This window comes from Rutidosis leptorrhynchoides, chromosome 8 (genome assembly GCF_046630445.1).
Source record: "Rutidosis leptorrhynchoides isolate AG116_Rl617_1_P2 chromosome 8, CSIRO_AGI_Rlap_v1, whole genome shotgun sequence".
Taxonomy (NCBI): domain Eukaryota; kingdom Viridiplantae; phylum Streptophyta; class Magnoliopsida; order Asterales; family Asteraceae; genus Rutidosis; species Rutidosis leptorrhynchoides.
The window spans coordinates 360162881-360189849 of record NC_092340.1 but is presented as its reverse complement, the minus strand read 5'-3'; the positions used below and the strand labels follow the sequence as shown (position 1 = coordinate 360189849).

The 26969-nt window shown below is 32.7% G+C and overlaps 1 protein-coding gene across 4 annotated transcripts in view; it reads left to right on the top strand.

Moving 5' to 3' along the window:
* Positions 1–806: 806 nt before the first annotated feature.
* LOC139861440 (ATP-dependent 6-phosphofructokinase 7-like) overlaps positions 807–26969 on the top strand; it is a 161297-nt gene continuing 135134 nt past the window's right edge. The window contains exons 1-8 of one of the 4 annotated variants that reach the window (XM_071849829.1): positions 807–909; positions 1489–1628; positions 1833–1994; positions 2097–2150; positions 2396–2666; positions 3338–3458; positions 3974–4024; positions 4602–4846. In XM_071849829.1, coding sequence (XP_071705930.1) covers positions 1530–1628; positions 1833–1994; positions 2097–2150; positions 2396–2440 — 360 coding nt within the window. In that variant the 5' untranslated portion in view covers positions 807–909; positions 1489–1529 and the 3' untranslated portion in view covers positions 2441–2666; positions 3338–3458; positions 3974–4024; positions 4602–4846. The other 3 variants (XM_071849830.1, XM_071849831.1, XM_071849828.1) reach the window with 3 other exon arrangements.

Sequence of the window (26969 nt, the reverse complement as noted above, 5' to 3'; positions counted from 1 at the left end):
TTTGTATTTTAATAAAAGTTAGGGGGTTAAGTTTTGTATTATAATAAGAGTATAAAGTGGGGGTAGATTTGTATTTTAATAGAAGTTGGAGGGTTAATTTTGCAAAAAGTGAAGAAAAAAAATTAGGGGGTTAAGTTTGTGAAAATTGAATATTAGTAAAAAAAAAAAGTTAGTAAAGCGGTTGTTCGATTTGTATTTTAATAAAAGTTAGGGGGTTAAGTTTTGTGTTATAATAAGAGTATAAAGTGGGGGTCGATTTGTATTTTAATAGAAGGGTAAAGCGGGGGTTTGATTTGTATTTTAATAAAAGTTAGGGGGTTAAGTTTTGTATTATAATAAGAGTATAAAGTGGGGGTCGATTTGTATTTTAATAGAAGTTGGAGGGGTAAGTTTGCGAAAAGTGAAGAGAGGAATATGACTATTCATTTCATTTTGTCTGGGGTTAAGTTTTGTATTATAATAAGAGTATAAAGTGGGGGTCGATTTGTATTTTAATAGAAGTTGGAGGGGTAAGTTTGCGAAAAGTGAAGAGAGGAATAGGACTATGCATTTCATTTTGTCTTTTAGATATAGGTATAGTTTTGTATTATAATAAGAGTATAAAGTGGGGGTCGATTTGTATTTTAATCTGCATTTCATTTTGTCTTTTAGATATAGGTATAGTTTTGTATTATAATAAGAGTATAAAGTGGGGGTCGATTTGTATTTTAATAGAAGTTGGAGGGGTAAGTTTAAGTTTGCGAAAAGTGAAGAGAGGAATAGGACTATTCATTTCATTTTGTATTTTAGATATAGGTATAATAATATAATATGTTGTTCGTTGTGATATCGATTAGGGTTACATACGGAGTATTTGTAGATCTAAATCGTGCTTCTCCATCCCATGTCTTGCGATGTTTTTACTATCAGGTTTGTTTTTTTCAATTTCATGGCTCATAATCGATTCAGATGTCACCGGAAATCCATTTATTCGAGTTCTGAAACCAAAGGAAAGATGACAGAACTGATTTGGTCCCTTACTCCCTTTAAAGTTTTATAAATTCAACTTATAAATGAAAAATCCAGGAAGACCGATATGGGTGTGATGTTTTATTGTATCAGTTATTAATAAATTGATAAAGCAGTCTAATTGTTGCATCAAAAAATCACACCGAATGATACTAATTTCTTAAATCTTATAAGCCGTCGTCTGATTTTTTGGCAAAGCTTTGACCCGTATTGTACACAGGTGTCCATTTTGACCTGTTTCAGTAAATTTAGGATTTGAAGTTACAAACATGCTTAAAATTATCTAATTACTATTTAATACATGGTTTCTCTAATCAAATTATCTTTTTTAAAACCGTGCTCACAAAGTTTTCTGGTGTGTATACAACCCGATCCATTCAAAGGTGACAGGTTCTGAGCTGCCCGGTTTGCCACTTCGTTATAGAATCTGTCTGGACTGTAACATTGAATTTTGCTAAATGTGAGTTTTCATTGATGTAGGTTTATTTTGCACCGGATGAGGTGCATGCTGCTACTGTGACATGTGGTGGTTTATGTCCTGGGCTAAATACAGTGATCAGGTCAAAATTGTATGCGCACTTTATCACATGTATGGTATCACCAGACTTCTTGGGATAGATGTAAGTTAGTTTTTGTACTTTATATATATTTTGTTGTTGTTTTTTGATAAACAAAGCTAGATTCTAAATCCGCAGTATTACCATTATTTTAAGTTGTGGTTATTTGTTGTTGCTTTGAACATATATGTGAAACTGAGATACCTAGGTCCCCATTATCGCGTTGCCTCCCACCTTTAATACGTTGCATATGTTTTTTGTGCGTAGGGTGGTTATAGAGGTTTTTACTCGAAAAATACCATCACTTTGACATCTAAGGTTGATAATGATATCCATAAACCACGTGGTGGTACAATTATTGGTACCTCTCGAGGGGGCCATGATAAACCGAAGATAGCTGACAGTATTCAGGATCGTGGTATCAATCAGGTGTGTATTTAACTACTCCCCACGTGCATTATAGCTTTTAATTGTTTATCTAGACAAGAGTTATGGGATTGAACCCTTTATTAATGTTCTATTGTATTTCAGGTTTATATAATTGGAGGTGATGCAACTCAAAGGGGAGCACCAGTTATTTATCAGGTAATTACATGCTATAAACTGATGTGACCGAACTCGGGATTTTAATAGAAGTTAGGAGACTATACGTCTATAATCGAGTGATTATAGTATGTAAAATACAGTTTGACGATACTTCTATAAGGTACACTTGTACAATTTTAAACTTTTTATGCGGGAAATAAGAAGGCGTGGGCTAATAGCTGTAGTGGCTGGGATCCCAAAGACCATTGATAATGACATTCCGGTACATATTTGTTATATAACAGGTTCATATATTAGTTTGGATCACTTGCATTGGAAATCAGCTTTAGATATATACACATTTGTTATATAACAGGTTCATATATTAGTTTGGATCACATGTTTGTTATACTTATTGTAATACTTGTGCTTCTATTATATTGAACTAACACAACAGACACAAACTCTTTACAAAATATTGACTTAACTTATTTTCAACTGACACATGCTGGTGCTTCAACACCGGTTGATGTTGACAAAGGAGCTTTGTCGTCTCAAGGATATTCTTCTATTAAGGTACTTTCATATCAGTCAATAGTTTTTCATTTTTGTTTACATTTCAGGCTGTCAAGTGTCAAATTGTATATATAGAGATTTAATTTTTGTACTACCTGAGAAATTGAATGTTGCAATATCATGCTTTTCAATATGCTATTTTTGACCCGTTTGGGTAATTTTGAGAATTTGTAGTCACCAACACATTTAGAATTTGATTTTGGATATGTTGGATGATTATGGGTCACCCGGGTCAGCTGGATAAGAGAACGAGTCGTGCACCCATTTAATGCCGTTTTGGGCGAGAAGTGTCAAAATGACTCTTGGGCCTACTTGCGGGCTCGAATGTCAAAAAGGGTGTAAGACCCTAATATTTATTAAACATAGATGTATATAGAGTACATGAAGTGTGGGTATTATTAAACATAGATGTATATAGAGTACATGAAGTGTGGGTGACCTTGTGTATTTAAACAGAGTTTAGAGAGTGATCTGAGCTTGGTGCGCTCAGCGCACACATAGGGGTGCGCCTGGCGCACTCTTCACTGTAGCCGGATTCTGTTCTTTTAATCAGATATTTTGAAGGGCTTTTTGGTAATTTCACTTGTGGACGAGTTTAAGGCCAGTAGGTCAGATCTTGGGGTGTCATTCACTCAATTTCAACAACCTTATCCTATCCACTTCAATTTTAGAGAGAGAGAGTGAAATTCTTGTGTGAGAAAGCTCAAGCAAACGAAGAAGGAGCTAGTTTTGAGTCTTGGCTCGAGTTATAAAGTTGTTCATCTCCTCTCTAGCTACGTTTTGGTTGTGGTGGTATGTTCTAACTTTGATTTCCCTATTTTAATTTGTATAAGGGTCAGGGTTTGGGTTAGTGATGAACATAAAACCCATATTTGGTGATTTTGGGTGTTCTTGGGTAAGATTGAGTCATGAAGACTCAATAGTAACTAACCTAGGGTTTCAAAGTGTTAATTGAGATTTATGAGCCTAAAATGGGTTAGTTAATTACTAGCACACCTAGATGTTTAGTAAATGGGTGTATGTGGGTTTGTGAATGACCCGAAATGGGTGTGTTGATCTTAAAGTGGTCAAGTGGGTGATAATTGACCTAATTGAAATAGATGGGTATGAAACACCCAAATTATGTATTAATTAGGGTTGTTAGACCTAAATCACTAGCTTTTAGTGATATGTGGTGGTTTTGGCCTTAATGGTCGGTTTTGGTGAAAATGGGGCATTTAATGCATTAAGTCATTAAATGCACATGTGTAAGTTGTTGGCTTTTAGCCCAACTAGTTTGTGTGTTGATCGAGTACTTATTGTATTAGGTACTTTGCTTTGAGGCTTGCGGAAGTTAAAATCGTCACCGAATCGTTAAGGTGAGTGGAATAAGTATACATGTATGTATATAACATATTTATTTGTAGGGACGGATATGTGTTGTCCTAGTTAGTGATATATATTGTTGTACACTAACGGTTTCTAAGAACGGATATGTGTTGTCTGAGTTAGTGATATATGTCGTTGTACACTAATGGCTTTTATGAATGGATATGTGTTGTCCTAGTTAGTGATATATGTCGTTGTACACTAACGGTTTTATGAACGGATATGTGTTGTCGTTCCGCCAAGGGTTAGTGATATATGTTGTTGTACGCTAACGGTTGTTATGAACACCGATGGGAAATTCGAGTACCATTCCTTTGTACGATTGGTTAACCATGGTTGTGTAAATTTTGTACTAGCATATTTAATTGTGAACTATATGCTTTTGGAATCGCTAGCTTATTATGATTGCGGATGTTGGTATATGCATAATGTTTGCATAGTTGTCGAATTGCTAGCTTGTATGCGGTATTGTGTAAGTGTTTGCAAGTAAGTAGGTCATATATGTGTATGTATAATTATTGCATTCACTAAGCTTTGCTTACCCTCTCGTTGTTTACCTTTTTATAGGATCGGGCGTTGACAAGGGTAAGGGCGTACGGTTGGATTAGAGATTCCTGCTTGTTTGATAGGGGGCGCTTTTTGATGTATTAGCTTTTGAAGTTTGACCGAGAGTTGAGTAGTTTAACCCCCAAACATCATGCTCTAGTGTCGTTTGGAATTTAAACTAATTCGGTTGAAACTTATACTTTTGTACGAAACTCGTATTACGGCATATGTGGGCCCGGTTTCGTAAAACTTATTTTATGATTGAATCGTGTGAATTTTAACTATTATATCATGTTGTGAAAAGCGTTTCGTCCAAATATGTTGGGAAGTGGGAGATCATTAATTGAAAATTGACAAAACCGGACAGAAGCTGTTTGGGCCTGTGCGGCGCACTCTTCTGACACAAAAAAAAAAAAAAAAAAAAAAAATTATTCCGCGTGTTCGGTTGGTTATTGGCTTGGGTTGTTACAAGTGGTATTAGAGCATGGTCTAAGGGATTTAGGCGACTTGAGATAGATGCCTAGACTTAGACTTATTTGTTTATGCGCTATATGCGGGACTTGTAGGAGACGAGTCGGACCGGGCGTTGGTTAGTGCTTAGGTTTATGTGAACTAACCTTGCACTAATTGTTTTGTGTTGTGTTTATGCAATCATCAAGCGAGATGGACGTTATACTAGCGAATTAATGCGACGTGCTCGCGTAACAATGATTAGCTACCATTGTTACGGGTTCAAATCGTGTCAAACAAGCGATGTACGAAGATTGTTGAGCAAGATGGGGTAGTGTGGCGTATATGTATATACATATGTGTTAAGTCCTTTCGTTTCGTTGTTTAATCTTTTCCGTTTTATAGAATGAAGATGAGAAATGGACACGACACCAATGACGAAAGTACGAGTGAGGACGTTGAGTTCACGGCCAAAGTTGAGGCAATCTTTAAACGTCAAAAAGCGGAGTTTCTCGAAGACGTTAAGAAGATGTTTCTAGATACGATCGACGAGCAACTAGTTAATGTGGTTAGGGTACAAGTTAAGCTTGTTCTACAAGAGGATAATGTGGGGAGACGGGACTTCTTTTATAAGAATTTCAAGGACTCTCAACCTCCCACCTTTGATGGTGAACGGGACCCACTTAAGAGTGCCCGTTGGATCTCCGATATGGAGGGGGATTTTCGTACATGTGAATGCCCTCTCGATCAAAAGACGAGGTATGGTTGTAGCATGTTAAGAGGTGATGCTAAATTGTAGTGGGACGCGAAGATCCAACTTTATGGCGAAGAACAATGCATGGAATTCACTTGGGATGAATTCAAGGAGGAGTTTTTCGACGAATACCAAACTTCGGCCGATCTTACAAGGCTTAAGGACGAGTTACGTTCCTTGAGGCAAGGGTCGATGGATTTGAATACTCTCAAATCCGTTTTCTTGTCAAAGACCTAATTTTGCCCGGAGTATGTCGGGAATGATAAGATGTTGAAGGAAGATTTTTACCGAATTTTGAACGATAACTATCAAGTAAAGATTAGTGTAAGTGTGGTAAAAAACTTTGATGAATTGTTCAACATGGCAAAGGGTTTTGAGGCGCTCATTTTGAGAAAGAGTGACTTTACTTTCGGCAAAAGAAAGTTTGAGGGTTCGAGTCATTCGAACTTTTTAAACAAGAATAGCAAGAAGGGCTCTGAAAGCATTGGTAGTGTGAAGAGGGGAAATTCCGGTGGTCACGTGGTCACTTGCTACAATTGTTGGCACAAAGGTCACATCTCTCGTGATTGCCCGAAATTATCATCTACAACCAAACTCACTTGTTATAATTGTGGTAAAGAAGGGCACAAGAGGCCGGAATGTCCCGATTTGAATAATGACCATGTTAAGAAGTTAGAGAAGGCGGCGGGTACGGCTAGGGGACGCAATTACCTAATGACAAATGATGAGGCCAAGCAATCCAATGAAGTCGTCTCAGGTACTTTCATGGTTAACTCTAATCCGGCACGGATACTTTTTGATAGTGGTGCTAATTTGTCCTTCATGTCGCCTCGATTTGTGCCTAAGTTAAATAAACCGCTAGCTAAGTTAAGTCATCTGGTAGAAGTCGAAATAGTGGACGGTAAAACGGTGCTAGGGGTTGATGTTTGTAAAAATTGTAATGTTGTGTTTGGTACCGAAACTTTTGAAATCGATCTCATTCCAATGACTTTGGGTGATTTTGATATTGTCGTTGGTATGGATTGGCTCGATCGTTATAGAGCCGATATTGCATGCCATGAAAAATCTATTCGTGTGAAGACCCCAAGTGGGGGAGAGTTAATTATACATGGCGATAAGCGAAGAAGACTTGTGCCGATATGCACTTTTGCACGGGCACGCCGTTTCCTTGTTAGTGGTGGCATGACTTTTCTTGCCCATGTTGTTGATTCTAGTGATGAGCCACCACCCATTCGTGAAATTCCGGTGGTAAATGAATTTGAAGACGTTTTTTTGGATGAGTTACCGGGTGTTCCAGCGGAAAGACAAGTTGAATTTCGCATTGAGTTGGTTCCGGGGGCTACTCCCGTTGCTAAAACTCCTTATCGTTTAGCACCAACGGAAATTCAAGAGTTGTTAAATCAAACCCAAGAATTACTTGAAAAGGGTTTTATTCGACCGAGTGCTTTGCCATGGGGCGCTCCGATTTTATTCGTGAAGAAGAAGGATGGTAGTATGCGGATGTGCATCGATTATCGTGAGTTGAACAAGGTGACAATCAAGAATCGTTATCCATTGCCTCGGATTGACGATTTGTTTGATCAACTCCAAGGCGCGACTTACTTTTCTAAAATCGACTTACGGTTCGGCTATCACCAAATGCGGGTCCGTGAGGAAGATATCGAGAAAACGGCTTTTCGAACGCATTATGGGCATTTTGAATTCGTAGTTATGCCTTTTGGTCTTACAAATGCACCGGCGGCGTTCATGGATCTTATGAACTGAGTATGCTAACCTATGTTGGACAAGTCGGTAATTGTGTTCATTGACGACATACTTGTCTATTCGAAGAGTATGAAGGAACATGAACATCATTTGCGGAGTGTGTTAAAGACGTTGTGGAAGGAGAAGTTGTATGCAAAATTCTCCAAATGTGAATTTTGGCTAAGGGAAGTTCAATTCCTTGGTCATATTGTGAACAAAGACGGTATTCAAGTAGATCCGAAGAAAATAGAGACGGTGAAGAGTTGGGGACGACCAACTACGCCTACGGAAATCCGAAGTTTTCTCGGATTGGCTGGTTATTATCGTCGGTTTATCCAAGACTTTTCTAAGATCGCTTCTCCATTGACGAAATTGACGAGAAAGAACACGAGATTTAATTGGGAGAACGAGCAAGAAATTGCTTTTCAATTGTTAAAAAAAAAGTTGTGTCGAGCTCCGGTGTTAGTATTGCCGGAAGGGGTGGAAGACATGACGGTTTATTGTGATGCTTCTTTAAATGGGCTCGGGTGTGTTCTAATGCAAAGGGGTAAAGTTATCGCTTATGCCTCTCGACAATTAAATGAACACGAAACGAGATATCCGACTCATGATCTTGAGATGGCGGCGGTTGTGCATGCGTTGAAAATTTGGCGCCACTACTTGTATGGTGTCAAGTGTACGATTTATTTGGATCACAAGAGTTTGAAACACCTTTTCGATCAACGAGATTTGAATTATCGTCAACGTAGATGGATGGATGTAGTGAAAGACTATGATTGTGAAATACTTTATCATCCGGGTAAGGCGAATGTGGTCGCGGATGCGTTAAGTCGAAAGAGTCAACATCCGGCAATACGAGTAGGATCGTTACGCATGATTATTACTAACGATTTTCTTGTAAAGCTTGGCGAGACTAAAATCGAAGCTTTTGTTAACAATAAGCATGAGGAACGAATCGTGGGACAAACGGAGTTTATTACCTTAGGTCCGCATGGTTTGTTATCTTTTCAAGGAAGGGTGTGGGTTGTAGTGACCCGAACTTTTCCATGTTTATATATATTAATTGATATTGATATTTACATGACTAAATGTTTCCAACGTGTTAAGCAATCAAACTTGTTAAGACTTGATTAAATGAAATAAGTTTCATATAGACAATTGATCACCCAAGTTGACCGGCGATTCACGAACGTTACAAATTTGTAAAAACTACATGTTGTGGTATATATAGACATATATATATATATATATATGGTTGACATGAGATTATGATGAGTAAGTATCTCACTAAGTATATTAACAATGTGTGATATACATAAGAAATGAGATTACTAAGTTAAGAAACTCGAAATGATATATATAACGATTATCGTTATGATAACGTCTACTAAATACATATGTATCATATTAAGATATTGATACACTATATTTAACATGATAAAATGATATTTAAATATATCATTAAGTGTGTTAACAATGAACTACATATGTAAAAACAAGACTACTAACTCAAGAATTACGAAACGAGACTTATATGTAACGATTATCGTTGTAACGATATTTTAATGTATATATAATATTAAGAGATATTCATACATCATAATATCATGATAACATAATAATTTAACATCTCATTTGATATAATAAACATTGGGTTAACAACATTAATTGAGATCGTTAACTTAAAGGTTTCAAAACAACACTTACATGTAACGACTAACGAAGACTTAACGACTCCATTAGAATGTATATACATGTTGTGTTTTGATATGTATTCTTACACTTTTTAAAGACTTCAAGACACATATCAAAGTACTTCTACTTAACAAAAATGCTTACAATTACTTCCTCGTTCAGTTTCATCAACAATTCTACTCGTATGCACCCGTATTCGTACTCGTACAATACACAGCTTTTAGATGTATGTACTATTGGTATATACACTTCAATGATCAGCTCTTAGAAGCCCATGTAAGTCACCTAACACATGTGGGAACCATCATTTGGCAACTAGCATGAAATATCTCATAAAATTACAAAAATATTAGTAATCATTCATGACTTATTTACATGAAAACAAAATTACATATCCTTTATATCTAATCCATATACCAACGACCAAAAACACCTACAAACACTTTCATTCTTCAATTTTCTTCATCTAATTGATCTCTCTCATGTTCCATCTTCAAGTTCTAAGTGTTCTTCATAAATTCTATAAGTATAGTTTCATAAAAATCAAGAATACTTCCAAGTTTGCAAGTCTACTTCCAAGCTTTCTAATCCATTCCAAGTAATCATCTAAGATCAAGGAACCTTTGTTATTTACAGTAGGTTATCTTTCTAATTCAAGGTAATATTCATATTCAAACTTTGATTCAATTTCTACAACTATAACAATCTTATTTCGAATGAAAATCTTACTTGAACTGTTTTCGTGTCATGATTCTGCTTCAAGAACTTTCAAGCCTTCCAAGGATCCTTTGAAGCTAGATCCATTTTTCTCATTTCCAGTAGTTTTATCCAGAAAACTTGAGGTAGTAATGATGTTCATAACATCATTCGATTCATACATGTAAAGTTATCTTATTCGAAGGTTTAAACTTGTAATCACTAGAACATAGTTTAGTTAATTCTAAACTTGTTCGCAAACAAAAGTTAATCCTTCTAAATTGACTTTTAAAATCAACTAAACACATGTTCTATATCTATATTATATGCTAACTTAATGATTTAATACCTGGAAACACGATGAACACCATAAAATCGGATATACGCCGTCGTAGTGAAACCGGGGGCTGTTTTGGTTTGGATAATTAAAAACTATGATAAACTTTGATTTAAAAGTTGTTCTTCTGGGAAAATGATTTTTCATATGAACATGAAACTATATCCAAAAATCTTGGTCAAACTCAAAGTGAAAGTATGTTTTTCAAAATGGTCATCAAGATGTCGTTCTTTCGATGGAAATGACTACCTCTTTAGTAATTGACATGTAACTTAAATTTCCGACTATAAACCTATACTTTTTCTGTTTGGATTCTTAAATTAGAGTTCAATATGAAACCATAGCAATTTGATTCACTCAAAACGTATTTAAAATGAAGAAGTTATGGGTAAAACAAGATTGGATATTTTTGATCTTTTTAGCTACGGGAAATGTTTAACAAATCTATACAAATCATATTCTAGCTAACTTATATTATATTATACATGTATTCTAATATATTATGTAATCTTGGGATACCATAGACACGTATGCAAATGTTTTGACATATCATATCGACCCATGTATATATATTATTTGGAACAACCATAGACACTCTATATGCAGTAATGTTGGAGTTAGCTATACAGGGTTGAGGTTGATTCCAAAAATATATATACTTTGAGTTGTGATCTAGCCTGAGACGTGTATACACTGGATCGTGGATTGATTCAAGATAATATATATCGATTTATTTCTGTACATCTAACTGTGGACAACTAGTTATAGGTTATTAACAAGGACAGCTGACTTAATACACTCAAATCTTTAAAACATAATAAAAATGGTTGTAATTATATTTTGATCATACTTTGATATATATGTACATATTTGTATAGGTTCGTGAATCGATCCGTGGCCAAGTCTTATTTCCGAGGAAGGAAATATCTGTGAAAGTGAGTTATAGTCCCACTTTTAAAATCTAATATTTTTGAGATGAGAATACATGCAGGTTTTATAAATGATTTACAAAATAGACACAAGTACGTGAAACTACATTCTAAGGTTGAATTATCGAAATCGAATATGCCCCTTTTTATTAAGTCTGGTAATCTAAGAATTAGGGAACAGACACCCTAATTGACGCGAATCCTAAAGATAGATCTATTGGGCCTAACAAACCCCATCCAAAGTACCGGATGCTTTAGTACTTCGAAATTTATATCATATTCGAAGGGTGTCCCGGAATGATGGGGATATTCTTATATATGCATCTTGTTAATGTCGGTTACCAGGTGTTCACCATATGAATGATTTTTATCTCTATGTATGGGATGTGTATTGAAATATGAAATCTTGTGGTCTATTGTTACGATTTGATATATATAGGTTAAACCTATAACTCACCAACATTTTTGTTGACGTTTAAAGCATGTTTATTCTCAGATGAATACTAAGAGCTTCCGTTTTGCATACTAAAATAAGGACAAGATTTGGAGTCCATGTTTGTATGATATTGTGTAAAAACTGCATTCAAGAAACATATGTCGATTTAATATATTTCTATTGTAAACCATTATGTAATGGTCATGTGTAAACAGTATATTTTAGATTATCATTATTTGATAATCTACATAATGCTTTTAAAACCTTTATTGATAAAATAAAGGTTATGGTTGTTTTAAAAATGAATGCAGTCTTTGAAAAACGTCTCATATAGAGGTCAAAACCTCGCAACGAAATCAATAAATATGGAACGTTTATAATCAATATGAACGGGACATTTCAGTTGGTATCCGAGCGTTGATCTTAGAGAACCAGAAAATTTGCATTAGTGTGTCTTATCGAGTTTGTTAGGATGCATTAGTGAGTCTGGACTTCGACCATGTTTTCTTTAAAAATGATTGCTTAACATTTTTGTTGGAAACTATATATTATTAACATGTAAATATTATGTGATATATTAATCTCTTAACATGTTTGATATTGTGTGACAGATGTCTACCTCTAGCACAAATCCCATTGACTCACCTAATAATAACAACGAAGAGTCGAATATATATTGGCAAGATTCACAAGTTCCCGAAGAACCGGAAGAAGAGGAAACGGAACCGGAAGAAGAGGAACCGGAAGAACGCTAGTGACCCGTTCCAATATCTAGTGATTTAAAACTGCTATATCTTATGGTTTAGAAGGAATAAAATATAAAAAGCACTCCTTTACTTTCTGTCTTTGTCGCCAACAGGAATTCCAAATATATTTTTTTTCCTTTTCTTTTTGTAAAGCAGACCCAACCACTCCTCTTTTTCTTTGTGGTTATTTTTTTATTGTTAGTATTATATCTTTTTTTGGTTTTTTTTTCTCTTTCTTGGTTGTCGACAGAAATAATAACCCAATGGGGTCCGCTGGCGGCTAGGCAAAAGAGCTCTTCTTTGAGTTGGAGTTCACGACAAAAGAGCCTAATTGGCTTATTAATAATAATATAAAAATAACACTTGTAATTGTTTAATCAAAGATTTGTAGGAATTTGCCACTGGTGTAATTGTTTTTTTTTTCTTTCAAGATTTTAAATTTTAATCACTAATTACAACTAACTTAGTTATCTAAAATTCACCTACAAATTTAATTATCTAAAGTAACTATTAGACTAGAAATAGACTAGAAATTAAACTTATACTAAATCTATAAAAACTAATAAAGATGAAAATAAAAATACTACACCTAAAAAAAAAAATATCTAAGTTGATTTTATATTTATTCTAGTTTTCTATATTAGTTATCTAAAAAAAAAAATATAAAAGAAAGGAGTTACATGGGACTCGAACCAGTGACCACCCAAGTAATGTCAAAGGCACTCAACCACTCGACTATTGTTTCACTTGATTTATTCTTACGAAATTTAATATTTAAACCTTTATAGAATCGATTTTTAAAATTGAACGCAGTTTCAAAATTTGATTCAGGCTCAAATTTTTATTTTTTATTTATTATTATTATTATTATTTTTATAATAAATTAAAGTAGCAATAAATAAAATATGTGTTGTAAACAATCACTAATTAATACTGAGTATGAGTTAAATAAAGTTACACAATAACGATTAACAAAAATCAAAATAATATTGGACCTGCAGTCGTACTAATGATCAAAAGGGACCAACACAAATGCCTACCAATTCTTTCTTTGCTTCTTAATCTCACGTGGACTAACAATAACCACCAAATTAATTAATCTAGTTGTTTTTTTTTTTTTCAATTGTGATTTCAAGTGGCTAAGCAATAATTAATCTTCTTTTGCTTTATGTTTGTCGTGATTCAACAAATCAAAGGGACCACCAACATTCACCAACACAAACAATAATTAAAATTGCTAATTGCTTATCTTTAGGTCGAATGGAAAACTAAACCCAAAAAGGGTTCGGTCACCTCCAGCTGTGACACCACATTTTTTTTTAATTAAATTTTATATTATTTTTCTCAAACTTATATACAAATATATTTATACAAATATATATTAAAATTATAGCGCTTCGCCGAGTCCCCGGCAGCGGCGCCAAAAATACTTGATGTGTGCGAGGCGTACTAGGAAATAGTTATATATTTATTAGGAAAAACTATTAAATACGATACAATTTTACACAAGTTATTTATTAATTTATAGAATGGATATACCTAAACCTTGCTACAACACTTATAGGCAGTGTACCTAATCGTACAGTAGTGTAGTTTTTAGTAAGTCCGGTTCGTTCCACAGGGAGACTTTAAACAAGCTTAACGCTATATAATTGTAAAAATACAAAAATATATATAAGTAATATTATTATTATAAAGGGGGGTTTTTACCGTTTAATGACCGGTTTGTCGATTTTAAAACTTTAGTCGCAGTTAAAACCTAATGTAAAATATTAAAAATATAAAAGACTTAATTTAAAGCGTAAAGTAAATAACGATAATGAAATTGCGATAGATAAAATGATAATAAATAAAGTTGCGATAATTAAAAAGTACAATAATTAAAAGTGCAATTAAATATGAAAACAATGAATAAAAGTGCGATAATTAGAAGTGCAATTAAATATGAAAATAAAGGAATTATGCTTATTTAAACTTCCATAATCATGATGTTTGACGTGTTGATTTTAGTTTATTACCATGGGTTAATTGTCCTTTGTCCTGGATTATTTAATATGTCCGTCTGGTTTTTGTCCATAACAGTCCATCAGTCATAAAGTGCGAGTGTCCTCGTCAAATTATCCTTATATCCGAAGTCAAATATTCCAACTAATTGGGGACTTAAACTATAATTACACCAATTTTTCTTGTATATTATTCACCCCTGTTTTAATAAGTCCATTGACTATTAATCCATCCCCGTATCCGGTTAAATGAACGATTATTAGTACTTATAAATATCCCGCCCATCGTGTTCGATCGAGTGTATATGGTTATTTATAGGTACGTCCAATTGTAAATCTTTATATTAAATTAACAAGCTATCATTTAATTAAACAAATATAAAGCCCATTAATAGTCCATAGTCTAATTTCCACAAGTGTCGTTCTTTTGTCCAAACCCCAATTATGGTACAAAGCCCAATTACCTCGTCTTTAATATTTAGCACAACATCATGATTACTTCAATTTAAATAAGCATAATAATAACTTAGCTGCGAGACATTAATTTAACAACAAAATTAAACATAACTTACAGGGGTGTTATTAGCGTAGCGGTACACGGACAGAACTCCGACTTTAAAACCCGTAAAACATTTCTTACAATAACTAATTATTATTTAAATTTAAATTAAAATTAAAATTATAAATATAAATATTTATTATGATTACATAAAGGAAAGAATATAAGAGAGTGAAGGTGTACTCCGAAATGAAACTTGTCCGTGCTTTTTATAGGCAATGAAAATACTGTTCCCCGTTTTAGTTGAATTGAAACAGATGATTGAGCATGATTGATTTGTTGATGCAAGTTGGACACTTTGTTGACTTTCTCATTTGATATAATATTATATATATTATTATTATTATTATTTTCTGGTCGACATAATAATATATATATAATATATATAATTAATATTAATTATATATATTATATTATATTCTTGTGCATAGTTGACTTGTAATTTTTGCTCCATTGACTTGTACGTTGAGATCAGTTCATGTCTCGGTTCCGAATTTTCGAACGTCTTTTCGTATGCTTAGATATCTTGTATTTTGCGTTTCGCGACTTGTACTCTTGTAATTTTTAGACGTTTCTCATCAATAATTTGAACCACTTATATTGTATCTTGTACATTTGAGCTTTTTGGTCATTTGCGTCTTCAAATCGTCGTTTGCGTCTTCAGTCTTCGCACTTATTTATTTAAACGAATATCACTTGGAAATAGAACAATTTCAACTGAAATCTTGTCTTCTTGAAAGGATATTGCTATGAAATATATGTTCCTTTTTAGCATTATCAAATATCCCCACACTTGAACGTTGCTTGTCCTCAAGCAATATATAACTTGAAATATAACATCACTAGAATCACTTCTTTATTCTTCACACTTTATACATCAGTAATTTTGATACAGCGGTATAAACAATGATAGTAACGATATGGTTTACAGTCCCACATGACTATGACAATTTATATCCTTAAGGAAATTGGATCTTTATGAAAACATTTGATCTTTTGAAAATTTAATCTAGCTTTTACCCTAGATAAGTTTTCCGGAATAACCCTTCACCGGTGTTTGCAAAATGTTTATGTGGGTTTTGTGGGTTTCATATTTGAAAATTTTAGCTCAAAACTTATGGTTTTGTGCCACCCACTTGCTAACCTTGTATTAGGAAAGCAACACGTCCAGTTTGCTTGCTCCGTATATTACCTTTCGGTAAACTACCGTCCGGTTGTAAAGGAAAGCGTTGAACAAGCAACTGTTAAGGCATTGTCCCATGACATGTGATAGTGCACCAAATGAACATATATTTAGTATCAATATCCTTCCAATATGTAAAGTTTTTAGTTGTAATTATTCTATTTTTAAGTTGTAATCGTTTAAATAAATAAGTGCGAAGACAAAAGGCGAAAACGAAGATTTGAAGACGCAAACGTCCAAAAAGCTCAAATGTACAAGATACAATCCAAGTGTTTCAAATTATTGATGAGAAACGTCTAAAAATGACAAGAGTACAAGTTGCGGAACGCAAAGTACAAGATATTAAATTATACGAAAGGACGTTCGAAAATCCGGAACCGGGACCAGAGTCAACTATCAACGCCCGACGCAACGGACCAAAAATTACAAGTCTACTATGCACAAGAATATAATATAATATATATATAATTATATAAATTATATATATATTATATATATTTATATATTATGTCGACAAAGAAGAAAACAAGCAAATGTGGCTGGATCCAGCTGGCCATGCGATCGCATGGCCTGGAAGCACAAATCTCATGCGATCGCATGGCCTAATTTTTCTGGCCACATTCCTATAAATTGCAAGTTTGGGCAACGAATTTATACACACAAAAATATATATTACTCCCTCTGTTTAGTATAATATATATATATATATAATATATATATATATATATATATATATATATATATATATATATATATATATATATATATATATATATATATATATATATATATATATATATATATATATATATATATATATATATATATATATATATATATATATAATATAGGTTAGTTTTATATTAGATTAGTTTTGGGTTATGCAAAGGTTATTTTACGGGTTTTAAAGTCGGAGCTCTGTCCGTGTAACACTACGCGATAAATAATCAATGTAAGCTATGTTCTCCTTTTTAAATTAATGTCTCGTACTTAAGTTATTATTATGCTTATTTAAGACGAAGTAATCATGATGTTGGGCTAAAAATATTAAAATTGGGTAATTGAGCTTTGTACCATAATTGGGGTTTAGACAAAAGAACGACACTTGTGGAAATTAGACTATGGGCTATTAATGGGCTTTATATTTGTTTAACTAAATGATAGTTTGTTAATTTAATATGAAGATTTACAATTGGACGTACCTATAAATAACCACATACACTCGATCGGACACGATGTGCGGGATATTTATATGTACGAATAATCGTTCATTTAACCGGACACGGGAATGGATTAATAGTCTATGGAATTATTAAAACAGGGGTGAAATTATGTACAAGGACACTTGGCGTAATTGTTAACAAAGTATTAAACCTTGGTTTACACGCAGTCGATATCCTGGTGTAATTATTAAACAATGTATTAAAACCTTGTTACAGTTTAAGTCCCCAATTAGTTGGAATATTTGACTTCGGATATAAGGATAATTTGACGAGGACACTCGCACTTTATATTTATGACTGATGGACTGTTATGGACAAAAACCAGACGGGCATATTAAATAATCCAGGACAAAGAACAATTAACCCATGGGAATAAACTAAAAATCAACACGTCAAACATCATGATTACGGAAGTTTAAATAAGCATAATTCCTTTATTTTCATATTTAATTGCACTTTTAATTATCGTACTTTTTAATTATCGCAATTTCATTATCGTTATTTACTTTACGCTTTAAATTAAGTTGTATTTATTTTTAATATTTTACATTAGGTTTTAACTGCGACTAAAGTTTTAAAATCGACAAACCGGTCATTAAACGGTAAACCCCTTTTTTTATTATTATTATATATAAAAATATATATTTTGTACAAATATAGTTGTTTAAAATATAGTGTAAAATAAGTCGTCTCCCTGTGGAACGAACCGGACTTACTAAAAACTATACTACTCTACGATTAGGTACACTGCCTATAGTGTTGTAGCAAGGTTTAGGTATATCCCATCTGTAAATAAATAATTAAAACTTGTGTAATTTGTAACGTATTTCGTAGTAAAAATAATACTATTTCGTACCCCACCTCGCACACATCAAGTTTTTGGCGCCGCTGCCGGGGATTCGGCAAAACACTATATTTTATAAATATATTTATATATCCTTTAAAAAAAAAACCAAAAATATAAAAAGAAAAACAAAAATTTATATATTTTTAAGAGTCTGTTAAAAGTTTTATAAAGTTTCTTTATTTTTATTTTAGTTGATAAAAATATAAGTTTTATTTAAATATTTTTTATTTATATAAAAACAGAAAATTAGAAAATAGAAAAAAAAAATTTTAAATAAAAACTCTCGGGCCCGAACACTGTAGCAGCCCAGCTCCTGGCCCGAAACCCTACCTTATGCGATCGCATGAGATTTTAACTTCCAAACCATGCGATCGCATGGCTTGAGTTGACAGGCCTGGTAACCTCAGCCGACAGTTTAGGGTTTTAATTAATTTATAATTATTATTATTATAACCCTAATTAGGTTAGTTTATTTAATTATTAGTTTTAGTTTTATTTAATTAATTTGTATTTTTAGTTTAATTAGTTTTAATAAATTATAAAATTAATAGTTTTATAAAATAAATAATATAAAAATAATATTTTTATAAAAATTGTACTTTTTACAACTTTAAGTTTATTTTTATATTTTGTATCTTTTTATTTGTTTTAGTGTAATATTTGTATTTTTTTGCTCATATTTAGTTTTAAATTTAGTTTTTGTCGTAGATTATTTTTAGATTTTTAGGCTTTGCCGTAAAATCCCTTAAGTGCTTTTTCTTTAGACTAAGATTTAGGTGCTTTAGAATTTTGGGACGCCCTTTTTAAGTTTTAGTACCTTTTTAAGATATTGCCATTTGGGATATAGTTTTTCTTTTAAGCTTTAATATTTTTAGACGCAACTTTTAATTTTTAGTTTTTAGTTCCTTTTTAAGTTTCGACGCGCTACTTTCTTATTTTTATTTTTCGACGCCTTTTATTTTTCAACCCTTTTCTTTTTCGACGTTTTTCGACGCGCTCTTTTTCTTTCTTATTTCTCGCCATTCTAGTTTTTAGGACATCGAATTTTCTATTTCTTATCTAATATTTCTTTAAATTACGAAAAATAATTTTAAGCGGTTAAATTAATAGACATCCAAATTTTCTGCTTCGTAGTAATAGTTGGATTTGTTAGTGGCTGAGTTGTGAGCTTCCGATTTAAAGGGTTCTGGCTCCCTGCTGCATCTATTGGCTATTCGAAACGTGGGCAAAAGCAGAAAAGTCTATTAATTTGATAACTTATATAATTTTTATTTTTATAACTAATAGGATAATTAAGTAAATGCACCACATTGTAGCTAAAATTTGGTAATAAGCGCATTATGGAAAATCTCGAGAATATTTTGGAAACTCTTTATGACATACGAAATCAATTTAATCAATACTCTCAAACGGATGTTGATGACAATTCGTTCGGTCAATCTTGGATCACGAATGACGAAACAATAACTGGTTGTGAAATCTGTGGAGATTATCACTCAACTTGGGAATGTTTTTATTACGTTCCTATGGAAAATTATGCACCCATGGAACCTGAATGGAATGATTATGAGGAATACGATTCTAATTGGGATTATTCCCAAGAATATATCCAAACTCAACAACCAGAAGACGAGGAAAATTATGTGTCTGAAAATTCTTTAGATTATATGAAAATCAAACTCGAAGAACTAGATGCTCAAAATGAACAAATGAGAGAGTTTGTAAATAGGCAAGCTGAAACTCTATCAGATTACACACCTGTTGATCTGAGGAATATTGTGCAAGAAAATCTCATATCATCGAATTTTGATGAATTCGAGAGCTCCGAAATCACCAACTATCCCGATGATACTTTTTATTCAGTCTTACCAATTTCACAACATATCGACACATTAGCCTCTATCGACGAAATCATCGATCTATCAATGGATGAAGAAGAAGTAAGGGTGAAAAATTGGTACTCTTGGGAAAACGATAACGTTGAAAATTTTACCCCAGAGACCAAAGTGGTGGGACCGATAAGTACCGTTAATGAAAAAGAATCTACTTCGATCCCGAAATTCACCATTCCACAACCTTCCAACCCAATATTCTCAATAGACGAGTCATCTACCGAAGATGAACTACGAGCTGTAATAGATATTGACACCTCGGATTTCACCCAATTGGGTAATAGAGGTGAAACCTTTGATCCCGAGAATGAACGGAAGGAAATGTTAGGAATTGTCCACCCTATAGTATGTATGTCGGTGTATAACGATCCATTTGACCAAGAACCAGAAAAGAGACATATCCATTTACTAAAAACTACACTTAAAAAAGAATTAAGTAGTGACAATCGGGTGATTCTAAACTTTAAACCCGTTGATATATTATACACCACCCGAGATGTAAATAACTGGCTCACTATTTTAATTCGTGGAACTTATTCTAACGACTTCAAATGTCGTCAGCTAAGTGTGGGGAAGTCTAACTCCACTTAACGTTAAATTAGGGGTTCGGGTTAGTGCATAACTCGTTAATAAAAATGCATGATGATTAGGGTAAAAGACGCATTTTCAAAAATTAGCAAACAGTTCAGAAAAGCAACCGTTTTTGAAGAAAAACATGTGTGATAAAACAAGAAGGAATGAACGATTAGGTGCGCCATCTATCATTCGACGAGCTTTGTAATTACAAATTGGGTATTTTTTAATCACTTTTCTACACTTATCACCCTCGTGAATTTATAATTATTGTCTGATTTCATGCAAATGGCGGCATTGCATGATCTCAAGTGTGGGGAAGGGTTATAAATTCTCTCGGGTTTGTACTTAGTTTATTTGCCAAATTTTGTGAAAATTTTAAAAATTTTTCAATTAAATGAATTCAAAATCATGTTTATACATATTTATGAACGATGAAAACTAGGTGTTAATACCGAAATTATTGTTACCTCGGAAAGGACATAAATTGAGAAACAACTAAAACGCTTGAATTTATTTATTAAGATATAAAAAGACGCATGAAAAACAAGCCAAGTGTGGGGAGAATGTACCAAGTTATTCAATTAAAAACTATCTATCACATGTTTCTGAAAAGTTATTGCAGGTGCTTTTGTTTTGGACTAAATTAACTGTTTTACCCGGTTTATTGTAATACATTTGAAAGAAAAGATGGATCTACACGATGAATCAATTCCATCATTAAAAGGAAGTAAAGTCTTCCGAAAAAGAAACGCGCTTCTTGATTTAGGTCATGAAGTTGTCGTCCAGACCAGCTGTAGGTTGACAAAAAATCTAGAAAAGTCATCTCTAAAATCAGCAGGAAATCCACGGACCTCAGCATCAAACAGGGTCGCCAAGTGGTCAGACTTATCCTAACCATGAGAGGATCTGTCTCGTAAAATAGGGAGGACGCCGTGCAAATTAGATTGATAAGACTAATGAATCAGACCCACAGAAAGGATAATCTCCTCTTAAAGATTAAAAATCAGCATTTAAGCCTGATATTACTCAATCCTTGAGATTGACTTTAAAGATTGAGAATTACAAACTCATGGAATTCGATGAAATCTAAACTCGAGCTTGAACGAGAAAATATTTTGATCAAATTAAAACCGATTTGTTTTCTGAAAACCTATTTTCAATGCGTTCATTACCATTGAACGTAAAATCCTAGGAATTCACCTGGAATTCATTAGGTCACCTGAACCAAATCGGGTGTCAACCGTAAGAACGGTGGTTGCATAGCATGGTCGAAGACAGGACCTTGTGCCAGACCGAAAAATTATAAGGGTGAGCTTTATTATTGCTCCTACCAAGGATAGTAATTGCATCCGACACGTTATAGACCATAATTAAAAGCATGTCAGGGTACATTACCTTAACAGTTGCTTGTTCAACGCTTTCCTTTACAACCGGACGGTAGTTTACCGAAAGGTAATATACGGAGCAAGTATACTGGACGTGTTACTTTCCCAATACAAGGTTAGAAAATGGGTGACACAAAACCGCAAGTTTTGAGCTAAAATTTTAAAATCTGAAACCCACAAAACCCACAAAAACATTTTGCAACACCGGTGAAGGGTTATTTCGGAAAACTTATCTAGGGTAAAAGCTAGATTGAATTGTCAAAAGATTAAATGTTTTCATAAAGATCCAATTTCCTTAAAGGATCTAAATTTTCATAGTCATGTGGGACTATAAACCACATCGTTACTACCATTGTTTATACCGCTGTATCAAAATCACTGATGTACAAAGTGTGAAGAATAAAGAAGTGATTTGTGTGATGTATTATTTCAAGTTCTGTATTACTTGAGGACAAGCAACGTTCAAGTGTGGGGATATTTGATAGTGCACCAAATGAACATATATTTAGTATCAATATCCTTCCAATATGTAAAGTTTTTAGTTGTAATTATTCTATTTTTAAGTTGTAATCGTTTAAATAAATAAGTGCGAAGACAAAAGGCGAAAACGAAGATTTAAAGACGCAAACGTCCAAAAAGCTCAAATGTACAAGATACAATCCAAGTGGTTCAAATTATTGATGAGAAACGTCTAAAAATGACAAGAGTACAAGTTACGGAACGCAAAGTACAAGATATTAAATTATACGAAAGGACGTTCGAAAATCCGGAACCGGGACCAGAGTCAACTATCAACGCCCGACGCAACGGACCAAAAATTACAAGTCTACTATGCACAAGAATATAATATAATATATATATAATTATATAAATTATATATATATTATATATATTTATATATTATGTCGACAAAGAAGAAAACAAGCAAATGTGGCTGGATCCAGCTGGCCATGCGATCGCATGGCCTGGAAGCACAAATCTCATGCGATCGCACGGCCTACTTTTTCTGGCCACATTCCTATAAATTGCAAGTTTGGGCAACGAATTTATACACACAAAAATATATATTACTCCCTCTGTTTAGTATAATATATATATATATATATATAATATATATATATATATATATATATATATATATATATATATATATATATATATATTATATATATAATATAGGTTAGTTTTATATTAGATTAGTTTTGGGTTATGCAAAGGTTATTTTACGGGTTTTAAAGTCGGAGCTCTGTCCGTGTAACACTACGCGATAAATAATCAATGTAAGCTATGTTCTCCTTTTTAAATTAATGTTTCGTACTTAAGTTATTATTATGCTTATTTAAGACGAAGTAATCATGATGTTGGGCTAAAAATATTAAAATTGGGTAATTGGGCTTTGTACCATAATTGGGGTTTGGACAAAAGAACGACACTTGTGGAAATTAGACTATGGGCTATTAATGGGCTTTATATTTGTTTAACTAAATGATAGTTTGTTAATTTAATATGAAGATTTACAATTGGACGTACCTATAAATAACCACATACACTCGATCGGACACGATGGACGGGATATTTATATGTACTAATAATCGTTCATTTAACCGGACACGGGAATGGATTAATAGTCTATGGAATTATTAAAACAGGGGTGAAATTATGTACAAGGACACTTGGCGTAATTGTTAACAAAGTATTAAACCTTGGTTTACACGCAGTCGATATCCTGGTGTAATTATTAAACAAAGTATTAAAACCTTGTTACAGTTTAAGTCCCCAATTAGTTGGAATATTTGACTTCGGATATAAGGATAATTTGACGAGGACACTCGCACTTTATATTTATGACTGATGGACTGTTATGGACAAAAACCAGACGGGCATATTAAATAATTCAGGACAAAGAACAATTAACCCATGGGAATAAACTAAAAATCAACACGTCAAACATCATGATTACGGAAGTTTAAATAAGCATAATTCCTTTATTTTCATATTTAATTGCACTTTTAATTATCGTACTTTTTAATTATCACAATTTTATTTATCGCAATTTCATTATCGTTATTTACTTTACGCTTTAAATTAAGTTGTATTTATTTTTAATATTTTACATTAGGTTTTAACTGCGACTAAAGTTTTAAAATTGACAAACCGGTCATTAAACGGTAAACCCTTTTTTTATTATTATTATATATAAAAATATATATTTTGTACAAATATAGTTGTTTAAAATATAGTGTAAAATAAGTCGTCTCCCTGTGGAACGAACCGGACTTACTAAAAACTATACTACTCTATGATTAGATACACTGCCTATAGTGTTGTAGCAAGGTTTAGGTATATCCCATATGTAAATAAATAATTAAAACTTGTGTAATTTGTAACGTATTTCGTAGTAAAAATAATACTATTTCGTACCCCACCTCGCACACATCAACATGCTTTTAATTATGGTCTATAACGTGTCGGATGCAATTACTATCCTTGGTAGGAGTAATAGTAAAGCTCACGCTATAGTTTTTTGGTCTGGTACAAGGTCCTGTCTTTGACCATGCTATGCAACCACCGTTCTTATGGTTGACACCCGATTTGGTTCAGGTGACCTAATGAATTCCAGGTGAATTCCTAGGATTTTACGTTCAATGATAATAAATGCATTGAAAATGGGTTTTCAGAAAACAAATCGGTTTGTAATTTTGATCAAAATATTTTCTCGTTCAAGCTCGAGTTTAGATATCATTGAATTCCATGAGTTTGAATTCTCAATCTTTAAGGTCAATCTCTAGGATTGAGTAATATCAGTCTTAAAAGCTGATTTTTGATCTTTTAAGGAGATTATCCTTTCTGGGGATCTGATTCATTAGTCTTATAAGCTAATTTGCATGGTGCCCCCATTGTACGAGACAGATCCTCTCATGGTTAGGATAAGTCTGACCACTTGGTGACCCTGTTTGATGCTGAGGTCCGTGGATTTCCAGCTGATTTTCGAGAAAACTTTTCAAGGTTTTTCGTAGACTCTACAACTGGTCTGGACGACAACTTCCTGACCTAAATCAGAAAGCGCGTTTCTTTTTCCTCTCGGAAGACTTTACTTTCCTTTAAATCAAGTGGTACATTTCTTTCAAAATATATTATAAGAAATCGGGTAAAACTTAATAAAATCGTTCAAAGCAAAAGTATTTTCAATTATTTGTACAAAAATATGTGATTTGTAATTTAAAGAACTTGGTAAATTTTTCCCACACTTGGCTTTTATTTTCTTTTTCTTTGCCTTTTTATTTTCCTCTATTCCATTTTAAATGAATTCTAACATTTTAGGTTGTTTCTCAATTTATGTCCTTTCCGAGGTAACAATAATTTCGGTGTTAACACCTACTTTTATCGTTCATAAATATGTATAAACATGATTTTTAGTTTATTTAATTGAAAATTTTGAAATTTTTTACTAGAAGTGGGTAGTCAGTATATAAGACTAGGGCTGTTCTTTGTTATCAGAGAGCACTAGATTCTAATACAACTACTACGTTACTAGTATCACGAACCACCACCTACGCCATCCAACACCATGGAACTTTCCATCACCATCTCTTCGTGAGCAACCCGTCACCATCACTATCTTCTCAGTGCCTTAAATAATGGTAACCAATTGTTTAAATCAAAAAATTTTAAAATCCGAAAGAATTTAACCCCTTCCCACACTTAAGATCTTGCAATGCCCTCATTTGCAAGAAATCAGTAACAATTTAAATTATTGAGGGTGATTAGTGTAAAAAAAATGAGTAAAATTTTACCAAAGTTTCCAATCATATTGTTGTATGCTTTGAATGATAAATGGTGCACTTCATTTGTTCATTCCGTCTTGTTGATACATCACAATTGTTTTTCATTTTGTCGTCAAAATTAATAGCTTTTTGCTGAACTTAATACCAGTCTTTGAAAATGCGCTGTTTTACCCTGTTTATAAGATAAACTACAAACAAATATATACATACTTTTTTTTATATAAAACCTTATACTTTTAAAACATATAATTAATTAAATTTTTAAAAATTTGTTTCTTTTTAGGAGTGAGGGCGTTTCGGATCGATGTCCTAGTCCGTCCATCGACATTTTAAAATTTGTCACTTTTAAGCGCGGTTTTAAAAGCAAAGATTTTTGGGTTTTTTAATGTTTTTGGCATACTTTAATTCAATAAGATTAAAAATAATGATAATAAAAGTTCTCGTCCCTCCCTTGGGTAAAGCAATTTCGGTTCAACGACCTAGTCTTCAACTTACGACGAATTTTTAGAAATCAATTTTTAACTTAGTGAAATAAAGTAAATTTTTGTTTTTAAATTCACACCAAACTTAAATTTAAAATGCATAAAATTAAAAATTCATATTATTAAAATTTAAAATTCATACCAAATTTAAATTTAAAATGCATAAAATTAAAAATTCATATTATTAAAATTAGAAATTCACACCAAATTTTTATTATATTTATGTTTTTATACATACAAACTTATATTAAAAATATTAAAATTTTCAAATATTTACAAACTTAAATATATTAATTTTAAAAAGTTTACAATATTAATTTAATATTTATATATTAATTTTAAAAAACAAAGTAAAAAAATAAAATTAAAAATCTTTTTGGTCTTTTATCCCACTTTAATCAATCAAATATTATCAAAAATATACGCCTCTCTTTTCGGTAAAGTAATTTCGGTTTCATAACCTAGTTTTACTCCTGACGAATTTCTGAAATATTTTGGGTTGATTGTTTAAAGATATTTATACCTTAAGAATAAACAGTAAATTTCGCAGTGATGTAATAAATTTTTGTATGATATTAATAATTTCGGTCGCAAAACCTAATTTTATTGAATACCAATTTAATACTTTATAGCGAACAATTTAGCGTTTATTATCAAAAGGTTAAAAA